Source organism: Schistocerca nitens, chromosome 1 (genome assembly GCF_023898315.1).
Source record: "Schistocerca nitens isolate TAMUIC-IGC-003100 chromosome 1, iqSchNite1.1, whole genome shotgun sequence".
NCBI classification, from domain to species: domain Eukaryota; kingdom Metazoa; phylum Arthropoda; class Insecta; order Orthoptera; family Acrididae; genus Schistocerca; species Schistocerca nitens.
The window spans coordinates 428182771-428206528 of NC_064614.1; the positions used below are offsets into that span (position 1 = coordinate 428182771).

General features: G+C 43.7%; 1 protein-coding gene across 2 annotated transcripts in view; it reads right to left on the minus strand.

Moving 5' to 3' along the window:
- LOC126250778 (E3 ubiquitin-protein ligase TRIM37-like) overlaps positions 1–23758 on the minus strand; it is a 313056-nt gene that overhangs the window by 42560 nt on the left and 246738 nt on the right. For both annotated transcript variants that reach the window (XM_049951588.1, XM_049951587.1), the window contains exons 14-15: positions 19834–20135; positions 10894–11003 (exon numbers count right to left, since the gene is read on the minus strand). In XM_049951588.1, coding sequence (XP_049807545.1) covers positions 10894–11003; positions 19834–20135 — 412 coding nt within the window. The remainder of the gene's footprint in view (positions 1–10893; positions 11004–19833; positions 20136–23758) is intronic.

The window sequence follows — 23758 nt, forward strand, 5'->3', positions numbered from 1 at the left end:
ACACTGACTCATCAGATATGCAGCTCTCGCCACCTGGCGGTGCAAAGATCTACTACTCCTACTTTCCAGATGGCAGCACTAGTCTTGAAAATTTTGGATTCCACCTTGTATTCCTCTAACAGTCAGATATGAGCAAACAATCTGTTCATAGAAACTGAGAGTAAACACAGAAGGATCATCAGCTACAGCAGCAACTGAACAGGGGCAGCACCTCAGGCAAAGGACACAGGATCCACTAACAGCAGCAACCACACAACAAAGGTGCTCAAAGCCTTTGAGACCTGCAGTGATGGTAGAAGCATCCAGTCAGGAGGGTAGGTGCCTGAAACCGAGGTGACCTGCTGCATTAAATGACGATTTTTTGAAGACACTGTGTAAGCAGAGGCACAACTTGGAAAAATATGCAAGTGAAAGCAAATATCTTAGTTACCTCCATAAAAAAATCTTGCCAGGAATTCAAACACAACACAGAGATTGAAACTTCACTAGAAAATAAACAAAGCAGTGTAACAGAAGCATGGAATACTAGTGTACTTTGATCTCTTTAAGCAAAAATCAGATTGAGGGACACAAAACAAAAAGGAAAGAGTACTGTGGTTTCATCAGACACACAATTATTCATTAAGACAGCTGCTGATAAAGGGAAGAATAAAATAAAATACTTATAGTCCTTCATAAATGAAAGAGAAGAAAAGTGACGAAACAGACAGGGCACATCCATCAGTTGAAACATGGTGAAAGTGATGTAGATCCTCTAGATATAGTGAACACCTTTAACAGACATTTTGAAAGCATAGCAGATGAAGTAAGTAGAACACAAAAAACTGCACACATAAATCATACCACAGCATTCATCACAGCAACTGAGACAGAAGTTTCAAATCTAATAAAGCAGCTAAAAGTCAAACGTTCATCTGGAGGCTAGATGGAAGGATGGAAGATTGCAGGCTCCATTACGACACTAGCTTGGAGTGATTTAAGGAGGTCAAGGAAAACCTAAATCAGGAAAGCCACATGGGCATTTGCACAGTTGTCCTCCGTAATGTGAGTCCAGTGTGCTAACCACATCTGGCTAGATGGTGTTACCAAACATCTCATAAATGGATGCAGGTAAAGATTACTGAAAACTGTAACACAACTGAACGTTGCAACAGAGAAAGACATTTATCCATATTCACTAATAGCAGGTAAAGTAAGAGCATATTAAGGAAAGGAACACAGGAGAACTAAGAAACTACAGACCAATATCACTATGAAATGATGATAAAAACTATAAGTCTAAGTTTTCTAACAAAATTTAAAATATTACACTCATCACAACATGTCTTCAGTCTATGAGCAATGAATTAAGCTGAACATATTACGAATTCACTTGGCAGACAACAGAATGGTTGATGTATCTTCATCAACTTGTATGAAGCATTTGACAGCATGAATCATTCCGAGCTGGGATATGAAAGAAATTCTAGGACTAAATTGCTCATTATAAATATGAAACATTGCGCCAAAATCTGAGATACTAGTGGGGGAAATACAATCAACTAAAAATGTGAGGTTCCAACTGTCGCATATGGTATGCCGCAAAGGTCCCCGCTCATGTCAACACTATTATCTACACAAATTATTTCCCAGAAAATATCAATCAGAAACTTACAAAGTATGCTGATAACACAACAATTATCTATGCAGCTCAGACAGAGGAAGAACTTGAAAATGCAGTTGTCCTGCATATTGAAAAGGCAAATAAATATCTAATGCAATGTCTGTACCATAGTGTTTAAAAAAATTGAGTAATCTGTATAATGTAAACATTAAATTAAATAGAAAGTGAACTGAAGAAGTATGCAACACAACATTTTTAATAACTATTGTAGAAAGCATTTGACCAGGAGGGAGCACATACATGTGCTGTGTAAAAAGATAAACACAGATTTTTCTCAAATGCAATACAGCAAAAGCTGTGTATAATAAGGTTCTTGAGCAATGTTCTATGGACTTTAGCTCCTATCCACATCTTTTCTATTCAATTCAAAGCTGAAGAACTTCACACAGGCTACTTGACAAGAGTATTTGTAATTCAGAAATGAGCTGTGAGGTGTATAACAAAACTACCAAGACTAGCTTTTACACAACATAATATTGTGACAGTGTACTGAGAATATTATGGCAGTGAGAGCATCTGATGATCGCCCCCTTAATAAAGACATGCACGGCTATGGAACAAGAGGAAAGGAAAATTACTATACAGGACAGTGAAATCACAATGTGACAAGAGTGCTGCAGATGAAGCAGGTAAAAGGTCTTTCAACAAATAACGAAGTAAAATGAACTGAAATGTTTCAGAATCACTTAGAAGTGCAATATGATTGAGTATTTAAAATGAAGTTAATTCCTGATGTTACATTGTAAAAGAAAATATGTAATGAACTTTTATGTGCCTGGAGAATGCAGTTTTGTTTTCATTCATTATATATGTCACATATTATATATTTAACGTAGCATTGTAAATGCTACACCCGGGAAATTAACACTGGCATCATCATCTATGTGCATGTCTCCATATGTTATACATATGCTGGAAGGAAATCTCTAACAGGTTTTGAACTGCATGCAGTGGGTCTTTTCAAAGCTGAATGACAGTAAATTAGCTTTAAACTATTTACTAATGTGGTGAAAATTTGATTAGCAGAAATTTTTAAATCTGTACTTGTGTGTGTGTGTGTGTGTGTGTGTGTGTGTGTGTGTGTGTGTGTGAGGAAAGGATGGTTGTTTGAAAAGAGGAGGGTTCAAATGGCTCTGAGCATTATGGGACTTAACATCTCAGGTCATCGGTCCCCTAGAACTTAGAGCTACTTAAACCTAACTAACCTAATGACATCACACACATCCATGCCCAAGGCAGGATTCAAACTTGCGACCGTGGGGGGAGGGGGGAGAAGAACCCAGATGGCACAAACTGCAACGCTGTCATTAAAGTGAAGGACCTCGTGTTGGACAGCATTTTCAGCAATTGGATGGTCCAGCTGTTCTTGGCCACAGCCATTCATGCAAATTCATCACTCAGTACCATCTAGGACTGGGAGCAACAGAATCACATTTTCTGACGGTCAGCTACCTCTCATTGTGCCATGAAGTGAGAAATATCCTTCCCACATTTTTGCCCCTCTCACAGTGGTATTCTGCTACTCACCCGACCTACACAATACGCTTCTGCGTCCCTACTCCACCCACACTCTGAATCCCTTGCATCATTGCTCGTATCCCCACAACAGGTCTAGATGCAAGACCTATTCCATACATCCTCTCATTATCACCTACCCCAGTTCTGTAACAGGCACCTTGTATGCCATAAAGGGCAGGGCTACATGTGAAAGCAGCCATGTGATCTACGAACTTAGCTGCAACCACTGTGCCACATTCTACTTCAGCATGACAACTAACAAGTTGTCTGCTAACACAAATGGCTGTCGCCAAACTTTTGCTAAGAGACAGCTGGACCACCCGACACTGAATGTGCCACCCAACACAATGTGCTTCACTTTAATGACTGCTTCATAGCATGAGCCATTTGTATTCTTCCCAACAACACCAGTTTTTCCAAACTGCTCAGTTGTGAACTCTCCCTACAACATATCCTTCATTCCCATAACCCCCCAGCCTCAAACTTCAGCAGTCCCTAAGTCCCTATCTTCCATCTACCTCTCACCTTCCCTGCTCCCACATCAGTACTACGCACACCTTCTATCCCACCTTTACATCTACATAGTCGTTTCCCTTTATCTACTACTCTCCCTGACCCCCCCCCCCCCCCCCGCCCCAATGCCGTGCCTGGCGGTCCTAACCTATCCATACCACATCCCTGAATTCTCCCACAGGCAGCACTAGCATCTTCACCCATCTTCCTCCATCCCTAATCTGTTACCCCTCCCCATGCCCAGCTTCTTGCTTAGCTGCACTATCCACCCCATCTAAACTGCTGTTCACATCTGAAACAGTTGCTTGGAGACACTGGCCATGTATGTGTAAGTCTTGCTTGTTTGAATGCGTGAGAATTTTCTACTCAGAAGATGGACTTTGCTCAATAGCTGAAATGTTTTAGCATTCTTTTTTATTTTACCTGTCTGTAGTTCAATGCCTCCTCTAGGAGGTGAGTAGCAATCTATTCTCCCATATTGTTTTTATTTCACCCTGGACTTGATATGGCTTGAACAGTTATTATATGCAAAGGAAGATTTCTTACCACTTGTACATTAGTTCACTGGGCTGTTGTGTGGAAAGTAAGAAGATTACTGTACAGCTGATCGGTATCATGATAGACAATTTTAATAAATATGAAAATCTACTCTAATGAAGTTGTGTATAATTATTTAAAAGTAACTAAGGCTCCTTATAACCGACAAATGGACTCTGGTGGTAAGAAGATGTTGATCTGCATCTATATATCTACATCTACATATATACTCCGCTAGCCACCAAGCAGTGTGTGGATTTCGGAATTTAGTGAGCAGCCCCTTCTGTTTAGCACTCCGTCTATCTGCAAGTGTGTCCCACTTCAAACTTTCTGTGAGATTTGTAACACTCTCGCGATGGCGGAATGTACCAGTCACATATCTTGCTGCTCTTCTTTGGACCTTCTCAATCTCTTTAATCAGACTGAACTGGTAAGGATCCCATTCAGACGAACAATACACCAAGACTGGAGGAACTAACATATTGTAAACTATTTCCTTTGTTGAAGGACTGCATCGCTTCAGGATTCTACCAATAAACCGCAACCTAGAGTTCGCCTTAACCGTTACTTCCACTTGAAATCATTTCGAATGGTCACACCCAGATACTTGACGGGCGTTACCGCTTCCAAAGACTGGGCATTAATTTTGTACTTGTACATTAATGGGGATTTTTGCCTTGTTATATGAGGTAGGTTACACTTAGTAATATTGAGAGATAACCGCCAGTCATTACACCATGCATTTATTTTGTGCAAATCCTCATTGATTTGTTCACAACTTTCATGTGATACTACTATCCTGTAGACTACAGCATCATTGGCAAACAGTTTAATGTCGCTGTCAATATCATCAACCAGATCATTTATGTAAATCATGAAAAGCAGCAGACCTATTACGCTGCCCTGGGGCACACCTGATGTTCTTGTTTCTGTTGAAGTCTCCCCATTCAGGACGACATACTGCTCCCTGTCTGTTAGAAAACTTTCTATCCAACCGCATATGTCGTCAGATAGACCATAAGCGTGCACTTATTGGATCAAGCGACAGTGCAGAAGTGAGTCGAACGCCTTTCGAAAGTTGAAGAATATAGCATCAACCTGGGAGCCGGTATCTGGAGCCTGTTGTAAATTGTGTACAAAGAGTCGTGTCTCACATGACCGCTGTTTCCTAAATCCATTGTGGTTTGTGCAGATGAGCTTCTCAGAGTCTAGAAAGGTCATTATGTCTGAACACAAAATATGTTCCATGATTCTACAACAAATCAATGTTAGTGAAATTGGCCGGTAATTATGTGCATCCGATTTTCTACCCTTTTTATAGACTGCTATGACCAGGGCCTTCTTCCAGTCCCGTGGAAATTTCTGCTGTTCCAATGATCTCTGATAGATGATGGATAAGAATGGTGCTATATTTGTAACATAGTCAACATAAAATCTTACGGGGATACTGTCTGGGCCATATGCCTTCCTGGCGTCTAAGGATCTTAACTGTTTCACAATCCCAGATACACTAAACACTATGTCAGCCATCCTTTCATTTGTTAGATAATTGAAAGGGGGAATGGTGCTGCAGTCCTCTACCGTAAACAAGTTTTTGAAAGCTAGGTTTAGAATTTCAGCCTTCTGTTTATCATCATCAGTTACATCATTACCTGTACTATCAGCAAGAGAAGGTATTGAATTATTTGTAGCATTCATAGATTTTATGTACGACCAAAGTTTTTTGGAGTTATTTTTAGAATCTGCAAATAAAATATTGCTTTCAAATTCGTTAAAAGAATTTCTCATTGAACTTTTGGCAGCTACTTTCATTTCGCATAATTTCAGTCTGGCAGCAGGTCAGTGACATTTAAAACGACTGTGCAAAATTCTCTGCTTTCTCAGAATCTTCCTAATATGTTTGTTGAACCAAGGTGGATCCTTTCCCTCTCCTATATTTTTGCTAGGCACATATTTCTCTAGCACGTGGTGGACAATGCCTTCAAATTCTACATCGACACCTACATACATACTCCGCAATCCACCATACGGTGCATGGCGGAGGGTACCTTGTACCACAACTAGCATCTTCTTTCCCTGTTCCACTCCCAAACAGAACGAGGGAAAAATGACTGCTTATATGCCTCTGTACGAGCCCTAATCTCTCTTATCTTATCTTTGTGGTCTTTCCGCGAAATGTAAGTTGGCGGCAGTAAAATTGTACTGCAGTCAGCCTCAAATGCTGGTTCTCTAAATTTCCTCAGTAGCAATTCACGAAAAGAACGCCTCCTTTCCTCTAGAGACTCCCACCCGAGTTCCTGAAGCATTTCCGTAACACTCGCGTGATGATCAAACCTACCAGTAACAAATCTAGCACCCCGCCTCTGAATTGCTTCTATGTCCTCCCTCAATCCGACCTGATAGGGATCCCAAATGCTCGAGCAGTACTCAAGAATAGGTCGTATTAGTGTTTTTTAAGCGGTCTCCTTTACAGATTAACCACATCTTCCCAAAATTCTACCAATGAACCAAAGACGACTATCCGCCTTCCACACAACTGCCATTACATGCTTGTCCCACTTCATATCGCTCTGCAATGTTACGCCCAAATATTTAATCGACGTGACTGTGTCAAGCGCTACACTACTAATGAAGTATTCAAACATTACAGGATTCTTTTTCCTATTCATCTGCATTAATTTACATTTATCTATATTTAGAGTTAGCTGCCATTCTTTACACCAATCACAAATCCTGTCCAAGTCATCTTGTATCCTCCTAGTCACTCAACGATGACACCTTCCCATACACCACAGCATCATCAAATTCTGATCAAAGATGCTCAATATCTTAGAGTCCCGCAGTGAATGCTTGGAGCTGACTATGAAGATATTCATTAATGACACTTTTATTTGCATTCCCAAACAAGAAAATTCTATGCTGTTTCTTTGTTTTTTTTTACACCTTCCACTGACCTAGAAGCCACAACGACATTATGGTCGCTAATACCTTCTTCTAGATTAACTTCCTCAAAAAGATCAGGTCTGTTTGTCGCCAAGGTATCTAATATGTTCCCATCTCGAGTTGGTTTTCTAACAAATTGTTCAAGGTTGCATTTTGAGAGTGCTCCTAGAATAACTTCACACTAATCTTTGCTTCTGCCCCCAGTGATAAACGTGTAATTTTCCCAGTCAATGGATGCTAGATTAAAGTCTCCACCTATAACTATTGGATAATTTGGATATTTATTTCCTGTGTATTCAAGACTTTCCGTGAAACGTTCTGCGACGTTTGTTGCAGATGCTGGTGGTCTATAAAAACATCCTAATACAATGGTCCATCCTTGTCTGATTGACAGCTTTATCCAGACTATTTCACAGTCCAACCCAGTATCGATCTAAACTGTGTTTAAATAGCTTTTAACTGGAATGAACACACCACCTCCCATAGCATCAGTCCCATCCTTCCTAAACATTGTCCAATCAGAGTTCAAAATTTCACTGCCTTTTATGTTTGGTTTCAACCAGCTTTCGGTAGCTAATACAATATTGGCATTGCTACTGTTTATTTCGGAGATTAACTCTGGGATCTTGCTACAGACACTCCAACAATTTACTAGCATGAGATTAAGCATATTTAAATCCTTTGAAATGACCTGTATAGGCAAACTAACAATTTTTACAGTTGACACACCTACATCAGTGTCATGAACTGGTAAGTTTTCAGGCCAGCGGTTTGTTTCCCGTGGGGAGGAACCTAATCTAAAAAACCCCCATATGCATGCCTCAAGTACTGTGCTACCCATGTAGCTGCTTCCTGTGTGTAGTGCACTCCTGAACTATCGAAGGGCATCCTACAACCTTCCACCCCATAGTGTAGGTCAAGGAATCTACAACCATTTTCGTCACAGAGTTGACGTAGCCTCCGGTTTAGATTCTCCACTCAACTCCGAACCAGAGGAGGACCCCGGTCCACCCTGGGTAAAATGCTGCAGATCATCAGCTTGGCTTCCACTCCTAAAGTGATGGAGGCCACCTTCACAAATTTAGCCAGCTGTCGAAAGGACCCAAGGATTTCCTCAGAACCCCGATGACGGGCATCGTTGGTGCCGACATGTGCAACAATGTGCAGCTGGCTGCACCCTGCACACTCGATAGCCGCCGGAAGAGCCTCTTCCATATCCCGGACTTGGCCCCCCAGCAAGCACACTGAGTGAACGTTGGACTTCTTCCCTGCCCAGCCGCTATGTTCCTGAGGGGGCTCCATGACCCGCCTAACATTGGAGCTCCCAATAACTAAGAAACCCCTACCCCCACGTGCCTGTCCGGACCCTGCTGAAGGAGCAGCCACTATTGTGGCAGGTGCATTCTGATCCAGCTCAGCCTCCTCCTACCCCCCCCCCCCCCCCCCCAAAGCATCAGATAGCACACTGAATCTATTAGCAAAGCGTATGGGATTTGGCAGGAGCCTGCGTCCCCCATGCAGCCTTCGCCTTGAGGCTCGAGACCTCAACACAGTCTGCCACCCACACTGAGGTGAGGCTCAGTGACAGAGAGCTGTGACATCACCCCCTGCACATCTAGTACAGCAGAGGCTGCCCCAGGCACTCCATCCCCACCGCACCTCAAGGTGGCACTCTGGAGCTTGTTGACTGCGGCCAACAAAGCTTCCAGCTGTGTTTGGACTGTGGCCAACTCATCCTGCATCTACACACAACGGTCACAGTCCCTATCCATCTAACTAATAACTGATTTACTATGGAAACCTACTGCCACACAAGGTTAACAGCTACACTCTAGTTGGCAGGCTAAATGGTGCAAATGGCTCTGAGCACTAGGGGACTCAACTGCTGTCGTCATTAGTCCCCTTCTAGTTGGCAGGAAGGACACTCAATAATGAAAATAAAAATTTATGGTAGAAGCGAGATCTGGTGCTTATTTTCCTGCTAGGGGCTATTTAGTGAATACTAAAGAATAAGATAGCGACTAACAGTAAACTGCTAGGGGCTATCTAGTGAATATTATAAACGAATTAAACAGTGACCTACGGTAAGCTGCACCTACTGATTATCCCTCGTATTTGTAATTTAAACAAGCGTTTACGCACACGTGAAAGTGACCTAATAAAACTATAAAACCGCTACCTTAAATGTACCGAGTCTAAATGACACTAATAAATGTAAACACTGGGTATTGTACACTAACAGATGCAGGTACAAAACAACACCTTTAGCTAACAATAAGAGTTCAGAATGTAAAGCACAAATACGAATTATACTTTATAGGAATCGATGGGCTTACAGTACACAATCACTAAAGCCCACAACAAGCTAAGGTATTTAAGCAGACGGCAAGGTGAGTTTTAGCTTTCTGCTAACTAATCTGTATGTAAGAAGGGATCAGAAGTTTTATTGTAACACAGATTTACTCAGATATTGTAGTGTAAGACTAATTTACCATGTATTTTACGTTTGCTTAACTGTTAACTGGCGCAGGTTGCACTACAAGTGAGGTTAGATATCACTGTCAGTATCACTATTCCTAATGAAACATATAAAAACTGCTACCTTCAATGTATTGAGTCTAAATGACACTAATAAACGTGAATACTGAGTATTGTACAGTAACTTAATTGATAATCCCGCGTATTTAACGTCAGTTAAGAATGTAAACAAACGTTTGTGTACACCTGGAACTGTCCAAAACAGAAACTTCACTTATCTTATTCATATGCAAATAAAAACTGAAACCTTGAATTTATCATGTGTATCTGACACTAATGCACGTAAATACTATAGAATAAACAGCAAAAATGATTAATTACTAGCTAAATTACTTATCTTGTAACACAGCAAGCGAAAAGCACTCATAGCTGAAGGAGAAGAAGAAGAAGAAGAAGAAGACTGAGGATCACATTCAACACGTCAGTAATCTTACACTTTCCATACCCTGTAAAGATGTTCCGATTAACCTGCTGCCCAATAATGTGTGGTGCCAAGGGTGTAATAGGAGATACTCTAGTAAATAAACAATAGTGCAATTATTGTTGAGACCATTGGAGCCACTAATGCCGTGCTCATCAGAGTGAGCTTTGGACATTCACTCAATAAAAATTTGATTGTGATTTGGTCCACTCAGCATGTTAGGTCTGGCAGTGTACATACATGTTTTTCATGTCTTAATGATCAGTACCTGGTAAGAGTGCAAGAATACCAGTAGCTGTATTTCACTGCTTCCAAGTAGGAGGAAGCTTTCTCTTGCTTCAATGAAATCCGATTTCTGATCAATGATCACAGTTGCGCATGTGTATGAAAACTTTTCTGAGCATAGTTGCAGTCCGGCATATACATATACATAATAAAATAGAGCTTTCAATAACTTCATATACTTCAAAATAAATTTTCTGAATATGAATAACTTTGCTTCAACTGTGTTAGGTATAGCTGTGCTACTTATTGGTAATGTGCAAAAATTTCAGTACACACACACACACACACACACACACACACACACACACACACACACACACAAACGCGCGCGCACGCACGCGCATGTGGTTGTTTATACAAACATGAGTTTCCAAGGTAACTGTTAATCCAAACATACACAGCTCAAAGCTATAAAGATTAAATAAAAGAAGGTAATTACTGCACTGTCTTTTGATGTATATGGGGTAACACTCACCTCAGCCTGGCCATTAGTACAGCTGTGTCAGAATTTGGGCTCTCAGGACAGCTCTTAACTGAATTACTTTGGAGTTGTTGTAAAAGATCATTGAAAGCTCGAAGATCATTCTGTAACCAACATTAAATACCCTAGTATCTGGATTACTTCATGAATACATCTTTCTGATAACCTGCTTATGGTTTTTCCCATACAACAAATATTTCTGCTTTTTCAAATAAAGGGGTTAGTTTACTGTATCTATGAGTCTACAAACAATAAGGCAACATTTTCAGCATGGTATAAGTGAAAAATTCAATTTTAATGCATTAACTTATTTAGGACTGCTGTTCCACGAAACATAGTGTTTCACAGATTCTAGTGATGTATATACTGTGAAGAAATGGATATAGTTTTAATGGCCATGGCATAATGGTCCTTCTCACTCAGAGGAATGCTGCAGTTATTCCATTGTTGCATTCCACATGAGACTCAGAACTCATTGCTATTTAAAGTTATTTCAGTGCAATGTTATCCTCAAATATGTGATCAAAGAACATCTACATTCTGAGTAATTTTCAATGTATGAGAGCTTTAATAACAACTATGAATAAATATTTGCATATTAAGATTTGTGTTTACAGATTTATGATACAAATCTGGTTTCCATTTTTGGAACAGCAATCCTGACAGGGTACCTTATTATTTTTATCGATTTTACGTTAGTGGAAGATAATGCTCAGAGCAGATGTTTTTATAAACCCTCCGCAAAACTGAGGTTACCCACTGAGGACAGTGACAATGAAGAGGAGGAAAATATTGATCACCTCTCCAGGAAACAATTCACAGCAGAAATACAAGGACATATCACAACTATAGTGAAAACAATTGCTGTACAAATTTTTGTATGTGGAACTTAGGCTGGTACTGATGAAGGACCTTTTGTAGAAAATAATGATTTGGAAGAAACTGAATACTTTCAAAAGGGTCTCTGACTTTTAACACAAAACAAAGAAAACAAAAATCAAGAAGCGCAGTTTGCAGATGCCATGGTTCTATGCTGACCTGTTCACTGATAAAGGGAAGGAATAAACTGTGAACGTTTTAATTTCAAAAAAGGCCTACAGTGCTGTTGAATTATTTGAGTTTATCTTTCATGAACTTCTGGCCACGATTGCTAATTATATCAACATATATGCTATGAAAACTAAAAATGTGTTTGCACATTGTCAACAAAGTACAAATATTTTTTGTAATTTTACTTTTATCTGGTTATTCTCAGCTTTCTAAACTGAAGACAGGAAAAAGAGTGAAGCTTGTGAGAACAAGGCTATTTCACGTGCTACAGATGAAAACAGGTTTATGCAAATCATAAAACACTTCCACATTGCAGGCAATACTAACTTGGATATGAATAATAAATTCACAAACTTGGGTGTCCATGGCAATCATTAAATGAAAAAGTTAAGTAGTTTTATCACAGGGACATAAATTTGTTTTTGGATTAGGCAATGATAGTGTATTATGGAAGACATGGAGCAAAACAACATACAAATGGCAACCAATTAGATCTGATTATAAAACCTGGTGCCTTTACTCTAATCTTTCCTATTTAGTTCAGTGTGTTCCACATCAAGGCATGAGTACTGTTTAAAAAACATCTGTTCAATATGGGTCATGTAACATGAGGCTGTGAGTTTCAATGGTAAAGTGCCTGAGTACAGATACAGAGGTTTTGGGTTAGATGCTCGGTTGGTCCTAGGATTTGTAGCTGTCACAACTTCTTTCACCTATGGCAAATTTGTTAATGAGAAAAATTCCAAGTTACACTGTGGTTTAGAATCCACATTAAACTGTACATCCACCTGAATGCAATTGGCTGGGCAAGGTCAGAGGAAGGCAATGGTATACGACCTGTGATATTCGAACTAAACCTTGGGATGATCACAACTTTACCTTAACAGATTATAATTTTTCCAATTCAGTGTCTAACCTAAATCGAGGTTAGCAGCACTTGCACAGTTACTAAAAGGCACTATTAATGAAGCATGTGGTACTCCTGTTACACCTAAAATACTACTTAATTCATCCACCCAATCAACAGACTGATTCTGGGAAAGTGATTCTTGCCTGCAATGCTATTTTTTTTTTTAATGACAGATGGTGTAAACACATTTCATGATTTCTGCCCCTAATTCTTTATACAGATTTGCTGGATGGTTCTGATATGAAATAATACAGTATAACGGCTGAATGTCATATGGACCTGTAGATGCAATTTTCACAATAATGAAACGATAATGCTGACATGGCCTCCTCCTCCTCTTACTTCTCCTGGCCATGTGTTCTCTCTTAGCTGAACTGTAGTTCATCCTTGATAGCAGAATTTGCATCATATGTTTTTTTAAAAAAATGCAGTGCAGCTGAGAATCATATATAAATGATTAAGTTAGAGGATACAAACATGATAAGTGTTAAAAGTTCTTTCTCATATAGGCAACTATTTTTTATTGAAGTAAATATTGAATGAAACAGTAAAAGGTTTTCTAATAGGTGTTTCATTCAGTCAGCAGGCAATATATTACCATAGCCAGGAGCAGTAAGAGGAGGAGGAGGAGGAGGAGGAGGAGGAGGAGGAGGAGGAGGTTGGTTGGTTGGTTGGTTTGGGGGATCAAAGGGACCAGACTGTGACGGTCATCGGTCCCTTTTTCCAAATACAAAGAACACCCACAGAGAATAAAAATGAGGAACAGAATAGAACACAGGCGATACAGAACAACAGAAACTGAGACAAAGACAAGACAAAATGAACTAAAACCACACAGAGTGTGACGGTGGTTGGCCGACCATAGAAATAAAAAAAGGAAAAGCCAACCACTTAGAAACACGTTAAAAAACCAGTTTAAAAGCATAGGCCAAAGGCCAGAATCAACACAAAACAATAACATAAAACAGAAACACTCAGATTAAATGATAAAAGCCCCCTGCACGAATAAAACGTAAAACTAAGTCAGCCATTGCGGAGTCGTCTGCTAAAAGGGCAGGGAGCGTATCAGGCAGCGCAAATGTCTGCCTGACCACAGCTAAAAGGGGGCAGGCCATCAAAATGTGGGCCACCGTCAAAGCCGCCCCACAGCGACATAGAGGAGGGTCCTCCCGGCGCAGTAAATAACTGTGTGTCAGCCGGGAGTGGCCAATGCGGAGCCGGCAAAGAACTACTGAGTCCCTGCGAGTGGCTCGCAGGGATGACCGCCACACAGCCGTCGTCTCCTTCACAGCACGGAGTTTATTGCGCGTCGTCAGTTCGCGCCATTCATCGTCCCATAGTGCCAAAATTTTGCGGCGGAAGACTGCCCGCAAATCAGTCTCTGGGAGGCCAACATCAAGAGATGATGTACTCGTGGCCTCTTTCGCCAGACGGTCAACATTCTCATTCCCGGGGATCCCAACATGGCCTGGGGTCCAAACAAAGACCACAGAGCGGCCGCAACGGTCAAGAGTAGACAGGGACTCCTGGATAGCCATCACTAGACGGGAACGAGGGAAACACTGGTCGAGAACTCGTAAACTGCTCAGGGAGTCGCTACAGATAACAAAGGACTCACCTGAGCAGGAGCGGATATACTCTAGGGCTCGAAAGATGGTGACCAGCTCAGCAGTGTAAATGCTGCAGCCAGCCGCCAAGGAACGTTGTTCGGACTGGTCCCCTAGAGTGAGCGCATATCCGACACGACCAGCAACCATCGAACCGTCAGTGTAAACAATTCCAGAGCCCTGATACGTGGCCAGGATGGAAGAAAAGCGGCGGTGGAAGGCCTCTGGAGGGACTGAGTCCTTCGGGCCCTGTGCCAAGTCGAGCCGAAGGTAAGGGCGAGGAACACACCATGGGGGTGTACGCAAAGTGGCCCGGAAAGGAGGTGGAACAGGGAAAAATCCAAGCCCGGAGAGAAGCTCCTTACCGCACACGGTGATCGGACAACCCGACCGAGGCCGACGCTCTGGCAGATGGACGACCGACTGCGGGAACAGCACACGGTAATTTGGATGCCCGGGCAAGCTAAAAACCTGGGCAGCATAAGCAGCCAGTAATTGTTGGCGTCGGAACCGCAGTGGAGGGACACCTGCCTCCACTAGTAAGCTGTCCACAGGGCTGGTGCGGAAAGCACCAGTGGCAAGGCGTATCCCGCTGTGGAGAATTGGGTCCAGCACCCGCAATGCAGACGGGGATGCTGAGCCATATGCCAGGCACCCATAATCCAAACGGGACTGGATTAACGCCTGGTAGAGCCGTAACAGGGTAGGGCGGTCGGCGCCCCAGCGGGTGTGGCTCAAACATCACAGAGCATTGAGATGCCGCCAACACGCCTGTTTGAGCTGCCGGATATGAGGCAGCCAAGTCAACCGGGCATCAAAAACCACCCCCAAAAACCTGTGGGTCTCCACCACAGCAAGCAGTTCGTCGGCAAGATAAAGCCGCGGCTCAGGATGGACTGTTCGGCGCCGGCAGAAATGCATAACGCGGGTCTTGGCTGCCGAAAACTGAAACCCATGCGCTGCAGCCCAAGACTGCGCCTTACGGATAGCGCCCTGTAGCTGACGTTCAACAGCTGCAATGCCAGTAGAGCTGTAGTAAAGGCAAAAGTCGTCAGCATACAGGGAAGCGGAGACAGAATTTCCCACAGCCGCAGCAAGCCCGTTAATGGCTATTAAAAACAGACAGACACTTAAAACAGAACCCTGTGGCACACCGTTCTCCTGGACGTGGGAGGAACTATACGAGGCCGCGACTTGCACGCGGAAGGTACGACACGACAGAAAATTGCGGATAAAAATCAGCAGAGGACCCCGAAGACCCCATCCATGAAGCGTAGAAAGGATGTGATGACGCCATGTTGTATCGTACGCCTTCCGCATGTCGAAAAAGACAGCGACCAGGTGCTGACGGCGGGCAAAGGCAGTACGGATGGCCGACTCCAGGCTCACCAGATTGTCGGTGGCGGAGCGGCCTTTACGGAACCCACCCTGAGACGGAGCCAGAAGGCCCCGAGACTCCAGTACCCAATTCAAGCGCCGGCTCACAATCCGTTCAAGCAACTTGCAAAGAACGTTGGTGAGGCTAATGGGACGGTAGCTGTCCACCTCCAGAGGGTTCTTTCCAGGTTTCAAAACGGGGATGACAATGCCTTCCCGCCATTGCGACGGAAACTCCCCCTTGACCCAAAGACGGTTGTAAAGATCGAGAAGGCGCCGCTGGCAGTCCACTGAAAGGTGTTTCAGCATCTGACAGTGGATGCCATCTGGCCCAGGAGCGGTATCAGGGCAAGCAGCTAGGGCACTGCAAAATTCCCACTCACTAAATTGAGCATTGTAAGATGCTAGGTGGTTGGTGCGAAACGAAAGGCTCCGACGTTCCATCCGCTCTTTAATGGAGCGGAAGGCCTGGGGGTAATTCGCAGAAGTGGAACTCATAGCAAAATGCTCTGCTAAGCGGTTGGCAATGACGTCGGAGTCAGTACAAACTGCTCCATTCAGTGAGAGCGCAGGGACGCTGACAGGTGGCCAATAGCCGTAGACGCGTCGAATCTTGGCCCAGACCTGCGATGGAGTGACATGGAGGCCAATGGTGGACACATACCGCTCCCAGCACTCCTTCTTGCCTTGGCGGATAAGGAGGCGGGCCCGCGCACGCAGCAGTTTGAAGGCGATAAGGTGGTCTATGGAGGGATGTCGCTTGTGACGCTGGAGCGCCCGCCGGCGATCTTTAATCGCTTCAGCGATCTCAGGCGACCACCAAGGCACAGCCTTCCGCCGAGGGGACCCAGAAGAACGGGGAATGGCAGATTCGGCGGCAGTAACGATGCCGGTGGTGACCGATTGAACCACCGCATCAATGTCATCAGTAGAGAGAGGCTCAAAAGCGGCAGTGGAGGAGAACAAGTCCCAGTAAGCCTTATTCATAGCCCATCTGCTAGGGCGCCCAGAAGAGTGACGCTGTGGTAGTGACAAAAAGAGCGGAAAGTGGTCACTACCACACAGGTCGTCATGCACACTCCATTGGACAGACGGTAAGAGGTTATGGCTACAGATTGAAAGGTCAATGGTGGAGTAGGTGCCATGCGCCACACTGAAGTGTGTGAAGGCACCATCATTTAACAGCGAGAGATCGAGCTGCGACAAGAAATGCTCAACGATGGCGCCTCGACCTGTTGCCACTTACCCACCCCACAGAGGGTTATGGGCGTTGAAGTCGCCCAATAGCAAGAAAGGTGGTGGCAATTGGGCGACCAGTGCAGCCAGGACATGCTGCGAGACATCACCATCCGGTGGAATGTAAAGACTGCAGACGGTAACAGCCTGTGGCGTCCACACGCGTACAGCGACAGCCTCTAAAGGCGTCTGGAGAGGGACAGACTCGCTGTGCAGAGTGTGAAGGACATATATGCAGACGCCACCAGACACCCTTTCATAAGCTGCTCGGTTCTTATAATAACCCCGATAGCCACGGAGGGCGGGGGTTCGCATTGCTGGAAACCAAGTTTCCGGGAGAGCAATGCAGAAGAAAGGGTGAAGGCTGATAAGTTGGCGGAGCTCAGCTAGATGGTGGAAGAAACCGCTGCTGTTCCACTGGAGGATGGTATTGGCCATTGCGGAGAAAGGCGTGACGGGACTGGGAAGGCAGATTACGCCGCTGGGTCACCTGCCGCATCCGATGGAGCACCCGTACAAGTGCTATCCATTGCGTCTGAGGGATCGGCGAGATCGAGGTCCTCAGCGGACGCAAGGATCTCCACCTCATCCTCAGATGCAGAGCTTTTAGGTAGCGGTGGAGTAGGTGCCACCGCAGGTGTCTTGGACTTACGGGTCTTCAAAGTCGTTTTCTCTCGCTGTTCCTTTGGTTGCCGTTGGTGAGAGGGCTTATTGGAGTCAGTCTCTGGGACCGAAGTGGAACGCAAAGCCCGTCGACCAGCGACCTGTGGCTGCTTCAGCCACTGGCTGGTGTCTGCTGTGCCGCTGGTAGGAACCTGGGAAGGGAGTGACCCAAGGGATCCCTTCCGAGCGAGAGAAGCCGAAGAAGACTTACGCTTCTCCGGCTGAGAAGGGGGGACTGGTGTCCCCGATGGTTTAGTGGGTGCTGCTCCCGAGGTAGATGGTGTGGGAGCAACAGCAAGAGAAGGGGCCCCCATTGTCAAGGGGGCAGGTGAGGTCCTCTGATTCCGAGAGCTGACTGTATATCTTGCAGCTGAAGGAGCTGGAGCAGGAGTGACAGTGGAGGCATAAGATGACATCATGCGCACGGGATGTAGCCGTTCAAATTTCCGCTTTGCCTCAGTGTAAGTCAGTCGGTCCAGGGTCTTATATTCCATGATTTTGAGTTCTTTCTGGACACTGCAGTCCGGCGAGCAAGGGGAATGAGGCTCTCCACAGTTGACACAGACGGGAGGCGGAGCACATGGAGTATCGGGATGAGATGGGCATCCACAATCTCGACATGTGAGGCTAGAAGTACAGCGAGAGGACATGTGACCGAACTTCCAGCACTTAAAGCACCGCATCGGGGGAGGGATATAGGGTTTGACGTCACACCGGTAGACCATCACCTTGACCTTCTCTGGTAAGATATCACCTTTGAAGGCCAAGATGAAGGCACCGGTAGCTACCTGATTGTCCCTCGGACCCCGATGAACACGCCGGACGAAATGTACACCTCGTCGCTCTAAGTTGGCGCGCAGCTCGTCATCGGACTGTAAAAGGAGATCGAGGTGAAAAATAAGTCCCTGAACCATATTTAAGCTTTTATGGGGGGTGATAGTAACAGAAACATCCCCCAACTTCGTACAAGCGAGCAAGGCTCGTGACTGGGCAGAGGATGCCGTTTTTATTAAGACTGACCCTGACTGCATCTTGGACAAGCCCTCCACCTCCCCGAACTTGTCCTCTAAATGTTCGACAAAGAACTGAGGCTTCACAGACACAAACGATTCCCCGTCAGCTCTGGTACAGACGAGATACCGGGGCGAATACCTGTCGCTCTCATTCATAACCTTTCGTTCCTCCCATGGTGTGGCCAGGGAGGGGAACGATTTGGGGTCATACACATTAGCCTTAAAGTGAGCTTTGGAACGCTTAGACTGCTGACGGCTGGCCGCCAGCGAGAGATGATGTACCACGCTTCATTGCGGGTCATCCGCCCTGATGCCACCTACTCCGACCAAGGGCCCTCCCCACGGGCGCCACCCAGCCACAGCAAAGGCCACCTGGCAGGATGGCCATTGCCGGGAGTCCCGATGCCCCAGGGAGATGGGCATCTACTCCTTGGCATACATGGGGAGTTTACGGCGCAGGCATCAGTAGAGCGATCCCTGTGTTGTCAGGGGGCTACAACCAAGAGGGTACATGGCGGCCCCACCACAACGGACTGGCTACCGTGCTGGATCTTAGGTGCAAAACTGTCCAAGGTCGTCGTCGCAGATAAAAGAAACACTGCAGAGTGCAGCGTGGTAATCGCCCAAGAGATTGAAAACGAGTGGGACACCATTGCAACGACGAGAAAGCCGGCTAAAGGTCTAATTGCACGACGGATACAGTGCACCATGTAAGGCGCCCTTCCCCAATTGGCTCGCTCTTCGGAATAATTTAGAAAGATGGAGGTCAAACCCGAGAGGGGACCTGCACATAAGGCTGAAACAGTTGAGACTCCTTTTAGTCGCCTCTTACGACAGGCAGGAATACCGCGGGCCTATTCGAACCCCCGAACCCGCAGAGGGGGGGGGGGGGGGGGGGGGAGGACATGCCAGCATAATCTCAAGAAAAACAACTATCAGTTGAGCCTAGGCTTCAAGTGATCAATTACTTGGTATTAATGTTTACTCTTCTGGAAAGTAGCTGAAGCTTGTGTCATTACAAGGGACAACAAATTACAGATGTAGTGAAATTCAACAATGATACTGAGCACATACTTACAGATGAAGAGGCATCTTCAGATGCATAGTGTGTTACTCCATTGGTACTCGTGGTGTTGCCTGTAGAACGATGTGGTGAAAATAACTGAGGTATTGTGGGCATTGGTTCAACACATGAAGGTGCTGCATCATTTCTCACTGCTACAGGTCCACTGTTAATCAGCCTTTTTGCTCGGTTGCTGTTGGTACCAGGTGATGTCACAGTTACAACAGTTGTGCTGTTACTACTGCTGCTGCTCCCCGTATTTGGGAGCTCCGCAAGAGAACTGCAAGTTGTTGAGCAACTGTTCACACCACCCATACCTGTGTATGTGAAGAAAGTATCTGAGAATGAAACTTTTATTCTAAAGCATAGGGTACACTGTAAGTAATCTTCCTGATACTAAATTTTGCAATGACTGGCATCATATCTACAGGTTGCTTGTAAGGAAATATCAATCATCAGAGATACTAATGAATTTATTTTTGTGCAAGTCAGTGCTTCATCTACTGGTAAAATTCATATACATATAAAACAGTATGGCTTGAGAAGGATTTTAGCCAGTATAATCCACATAAAAGTATTTTTTTAAATCTCTGTGCTGTCTAACTTTGTTTTTCAATACAGAGGGGTTCAGAAAAATGTTCACACTCTTTTGTAGTCAAAATTAATGGAACAAAGTGACATACCACTAAAATTCTTGCATGAGAGGGGGGAGGGGGTGGGTTGGTGGGGGGGGAGGTAATTTTGTGCGTTCAAACTGATCTCCTTTAGCAGGTAGGCGTTTACCAAAACTACAACTGTCAGGTTTGCCGATGTGACAGCTGCACACGGCACCTTGATGGTTTCTTGTGGCTCATTCAGTTGATAAACTTTGCTTTTGAAGGTCCCCCATAGGTAGAAATCAAGAGGTGTAAGGTCTGGAGACCATGGCGGGTACTCAACAGCTCCTTTTCGACCTGTCCATTGTCCAGGCAGATTTTCATCCAACTAGGCTCTGACATTTCTGCAATAGTGAGACAGAGTGCCATCTTGTTGTAGGTATTATTTCGAAACACCTCTTGTATGGCTGGTAAAATTGATGTTTGCAGCTTGTGAAGATACACCTCACCAGTAATGGCACGTCCAAAGAAGAATTGGCCAATCAAACCATGCGATGACAGATCACACCACACATTAACACTCTGTAGATTAACATGTTTGTCCATGTGAACACGAGGATTTTCAGGAGCCTAGTACACGCAGTTATGGCGGTTTACAGTACCGTTCAGCTTGAATTGTGCCTCGTCAGACCAGATAACCACCACTACAAACTGTTCATCTTTGCAAAGTATGCCTTCAAACCACTCACATTAATCCACCCTTCGATCTGGGTCATCCTCATTCATAGGTCACAGTTATCTTGGAATGAACACTTTCCACTTAGCAGCCTTCAGAATTCGTCATTAGCTTGATTGGCATACCCCCACTTTCACGTGTACCCTGCTTCAAAGATTTTTGAGATGATCTAGTAAATTGTTGCAACACAGCAGCGCTGGAAGCCAGACTTGTTGACATTTTTGGTCCACCAGTCCTTTTGTTATGCATATCCTGAACAGTATAGTCAGCTTCAAATGTATCTTGAATACAATAAATTGTTGTACGTGTTGGTGGCTGAGTTCCATACACATTGCACACTGCTATTGTACCTCCATCATTATTTTGTATTTCCAGTACGACAATCTAACTTCATTCATTGCTGCACTATCAGCAGCCGGAAAACACGCACCAAGATCTGTTGAGATAATAATATACACCACAAAATTGCGACAATATGTTATTTTGTTCCAAAGATATTAACTACAAAGGAGTGTCTACATTGTTCTGAACCCCTCTAGAGAAGAACATATAGAGGAAGAGGGAGGAGTTTTAGTGAGATGAAATGATTAACAGGCAATATTAGAAAATTGTTGGAGTTTTGGGATATAACAACACTTCTTCACATTTTTCAAATTATAAACATGAGAAACTGGTATTGGCATTTTGACAAATTCAGTGATGAGAGGGGCGGGATACGAGATATTCTGCATTCTGCCAACATTCAAATTAATGGCTCACAGGTACCACCAACTCCTGGTGAGTGCAACTGTGAATCAAGCACACTGCACATGTTCTCCCTCAGTCCACTCCTCTACCTATTCCCTGGACTAGTTTGATCTTTTGTTGGAACCCAGAGCGGAATGTGTTTATGGATATCTTCCAGTGTTATCACCGCTTCTAGCAGCCTTTTTTTCTATGTCAGTGAACAATACCTCACTGGTCTGTTTTAGAAATTAATAGAACATGTAATGTGGCCATAGAAAACAATCCTTTTTCCTCAAATGGATCTGTGAACTTTTCTACATGGGTACAGAGTACATCCTGCAAATTATTGACGACGTAGGTTGCAAGTGTTACTGTGAAATGAAGAGGTTGACACAGGAGAGGAATTCATGGTGGGCCACATTAAACCATTCAGAAGGCTGATAAAAAAACATAACCCATTACCTCTCATCTCCTGAATTCACCATTTTCTTCGATCCCCTGTTTTCTTCGATCAGGCCAATGATTTTCCTTAAGACATGGCTTGCTATTCATAGAAAGACATTTTGTGACACACAGGACATCCAGTTGTATTACTGTGCAGTAATATTGTATCTTGGCACTAACTGATGTTGATCCTTCTTGTACTTGACATGTTGTTTCCTTTTTTCTGATCAGTGAAGTGAAACAGGAGTTTGGTTCTATCCACCTATTATAAGTATTTCAACTTCTCAATCTACTGTATCTGATTTCCCCTCCTCCTACCTCTAGTGCTTGATGATCGTAATAAATTCAGTTTCCTCGAGGGAGATATGGAACCCAAGAGAGTACAGAATTTTCGATGAATTACATTTGGGATTGTTTCCCACAAGTGTTATGGATGCAAAGCTTTAGACTAATATTGTCAATAACGTTGATGTTGGAAATCTTGAAGTTTGAAGTTTAGTGTTGGTCTAACATTCACTCTATATACATAAGCATAAAAGAAATGTTGGTTGTTAAATATAACTATCAAAAATTATTATGGAAAAGATTAGTATAAGAAGTTAAGGCATTCATTTCAATTTGGTCGAGAAACCCTGTGTCAAGAACTTATGTTTTCGCTGTCCAAAAACCCCTTCAAATCTCACATTTGTTGCTTAGGTTTTCCATTCACCGACTTGTTCTGCAACTGTGTCTAGTGAATCAGGAAAAATTGCAAGGTTATCTGCTAAGGTCAGGCATTCATCCACCAAATTAATCATAAAGGATAAAATCTTCTATAGTTGTAAAAAATATTTGTTTCTAAAAAGGAAAGGACACCCTGGTTTCAGGAGATATGTCCCCTCTTCAGGTTCATATTCAAATGTGAGTCAACAAAGGATGCATAACTAAGGTTAACATATGTCAAAATAGTGCATCCATGGTACATGGCATGCAACCAGATATCCTCTTCAATCCTGGGTCTGCCAGAAAACTTCTCGCAGAGGAGGACAATGTTCTGGACTTAGGGACATGCCACACATGGATCTGCATGAAGACAGACACGCTGTCTTTCGAATACAGTGCCGCACAGACATCAGACCTGTATGAAGCACAACCAAAGTTGAAACATGAATGTGTCAAGTTAATGTCTCTATAGCCAAGTCTGACTCCATTTTCAACACTTTTGTCATTCATTCCATTTTTTTCGCTTGTGACTCACTTTCGCAAGTACACAGTGGACAAGTATAGTCACCCAACCTAATTCCAAAAGCAACTAACTCAGAAGGTAGGATAAGTGAAGAGTGTAAGATAATTTGTTTTGTTATCTAAGCAAAGTTCTTTGAGGATTTCGAGAAGTGTTATTCGGTCAACTGAATCATAAGACTTTTTAAAATTTACGAAGGACACTACGGCTATCTTA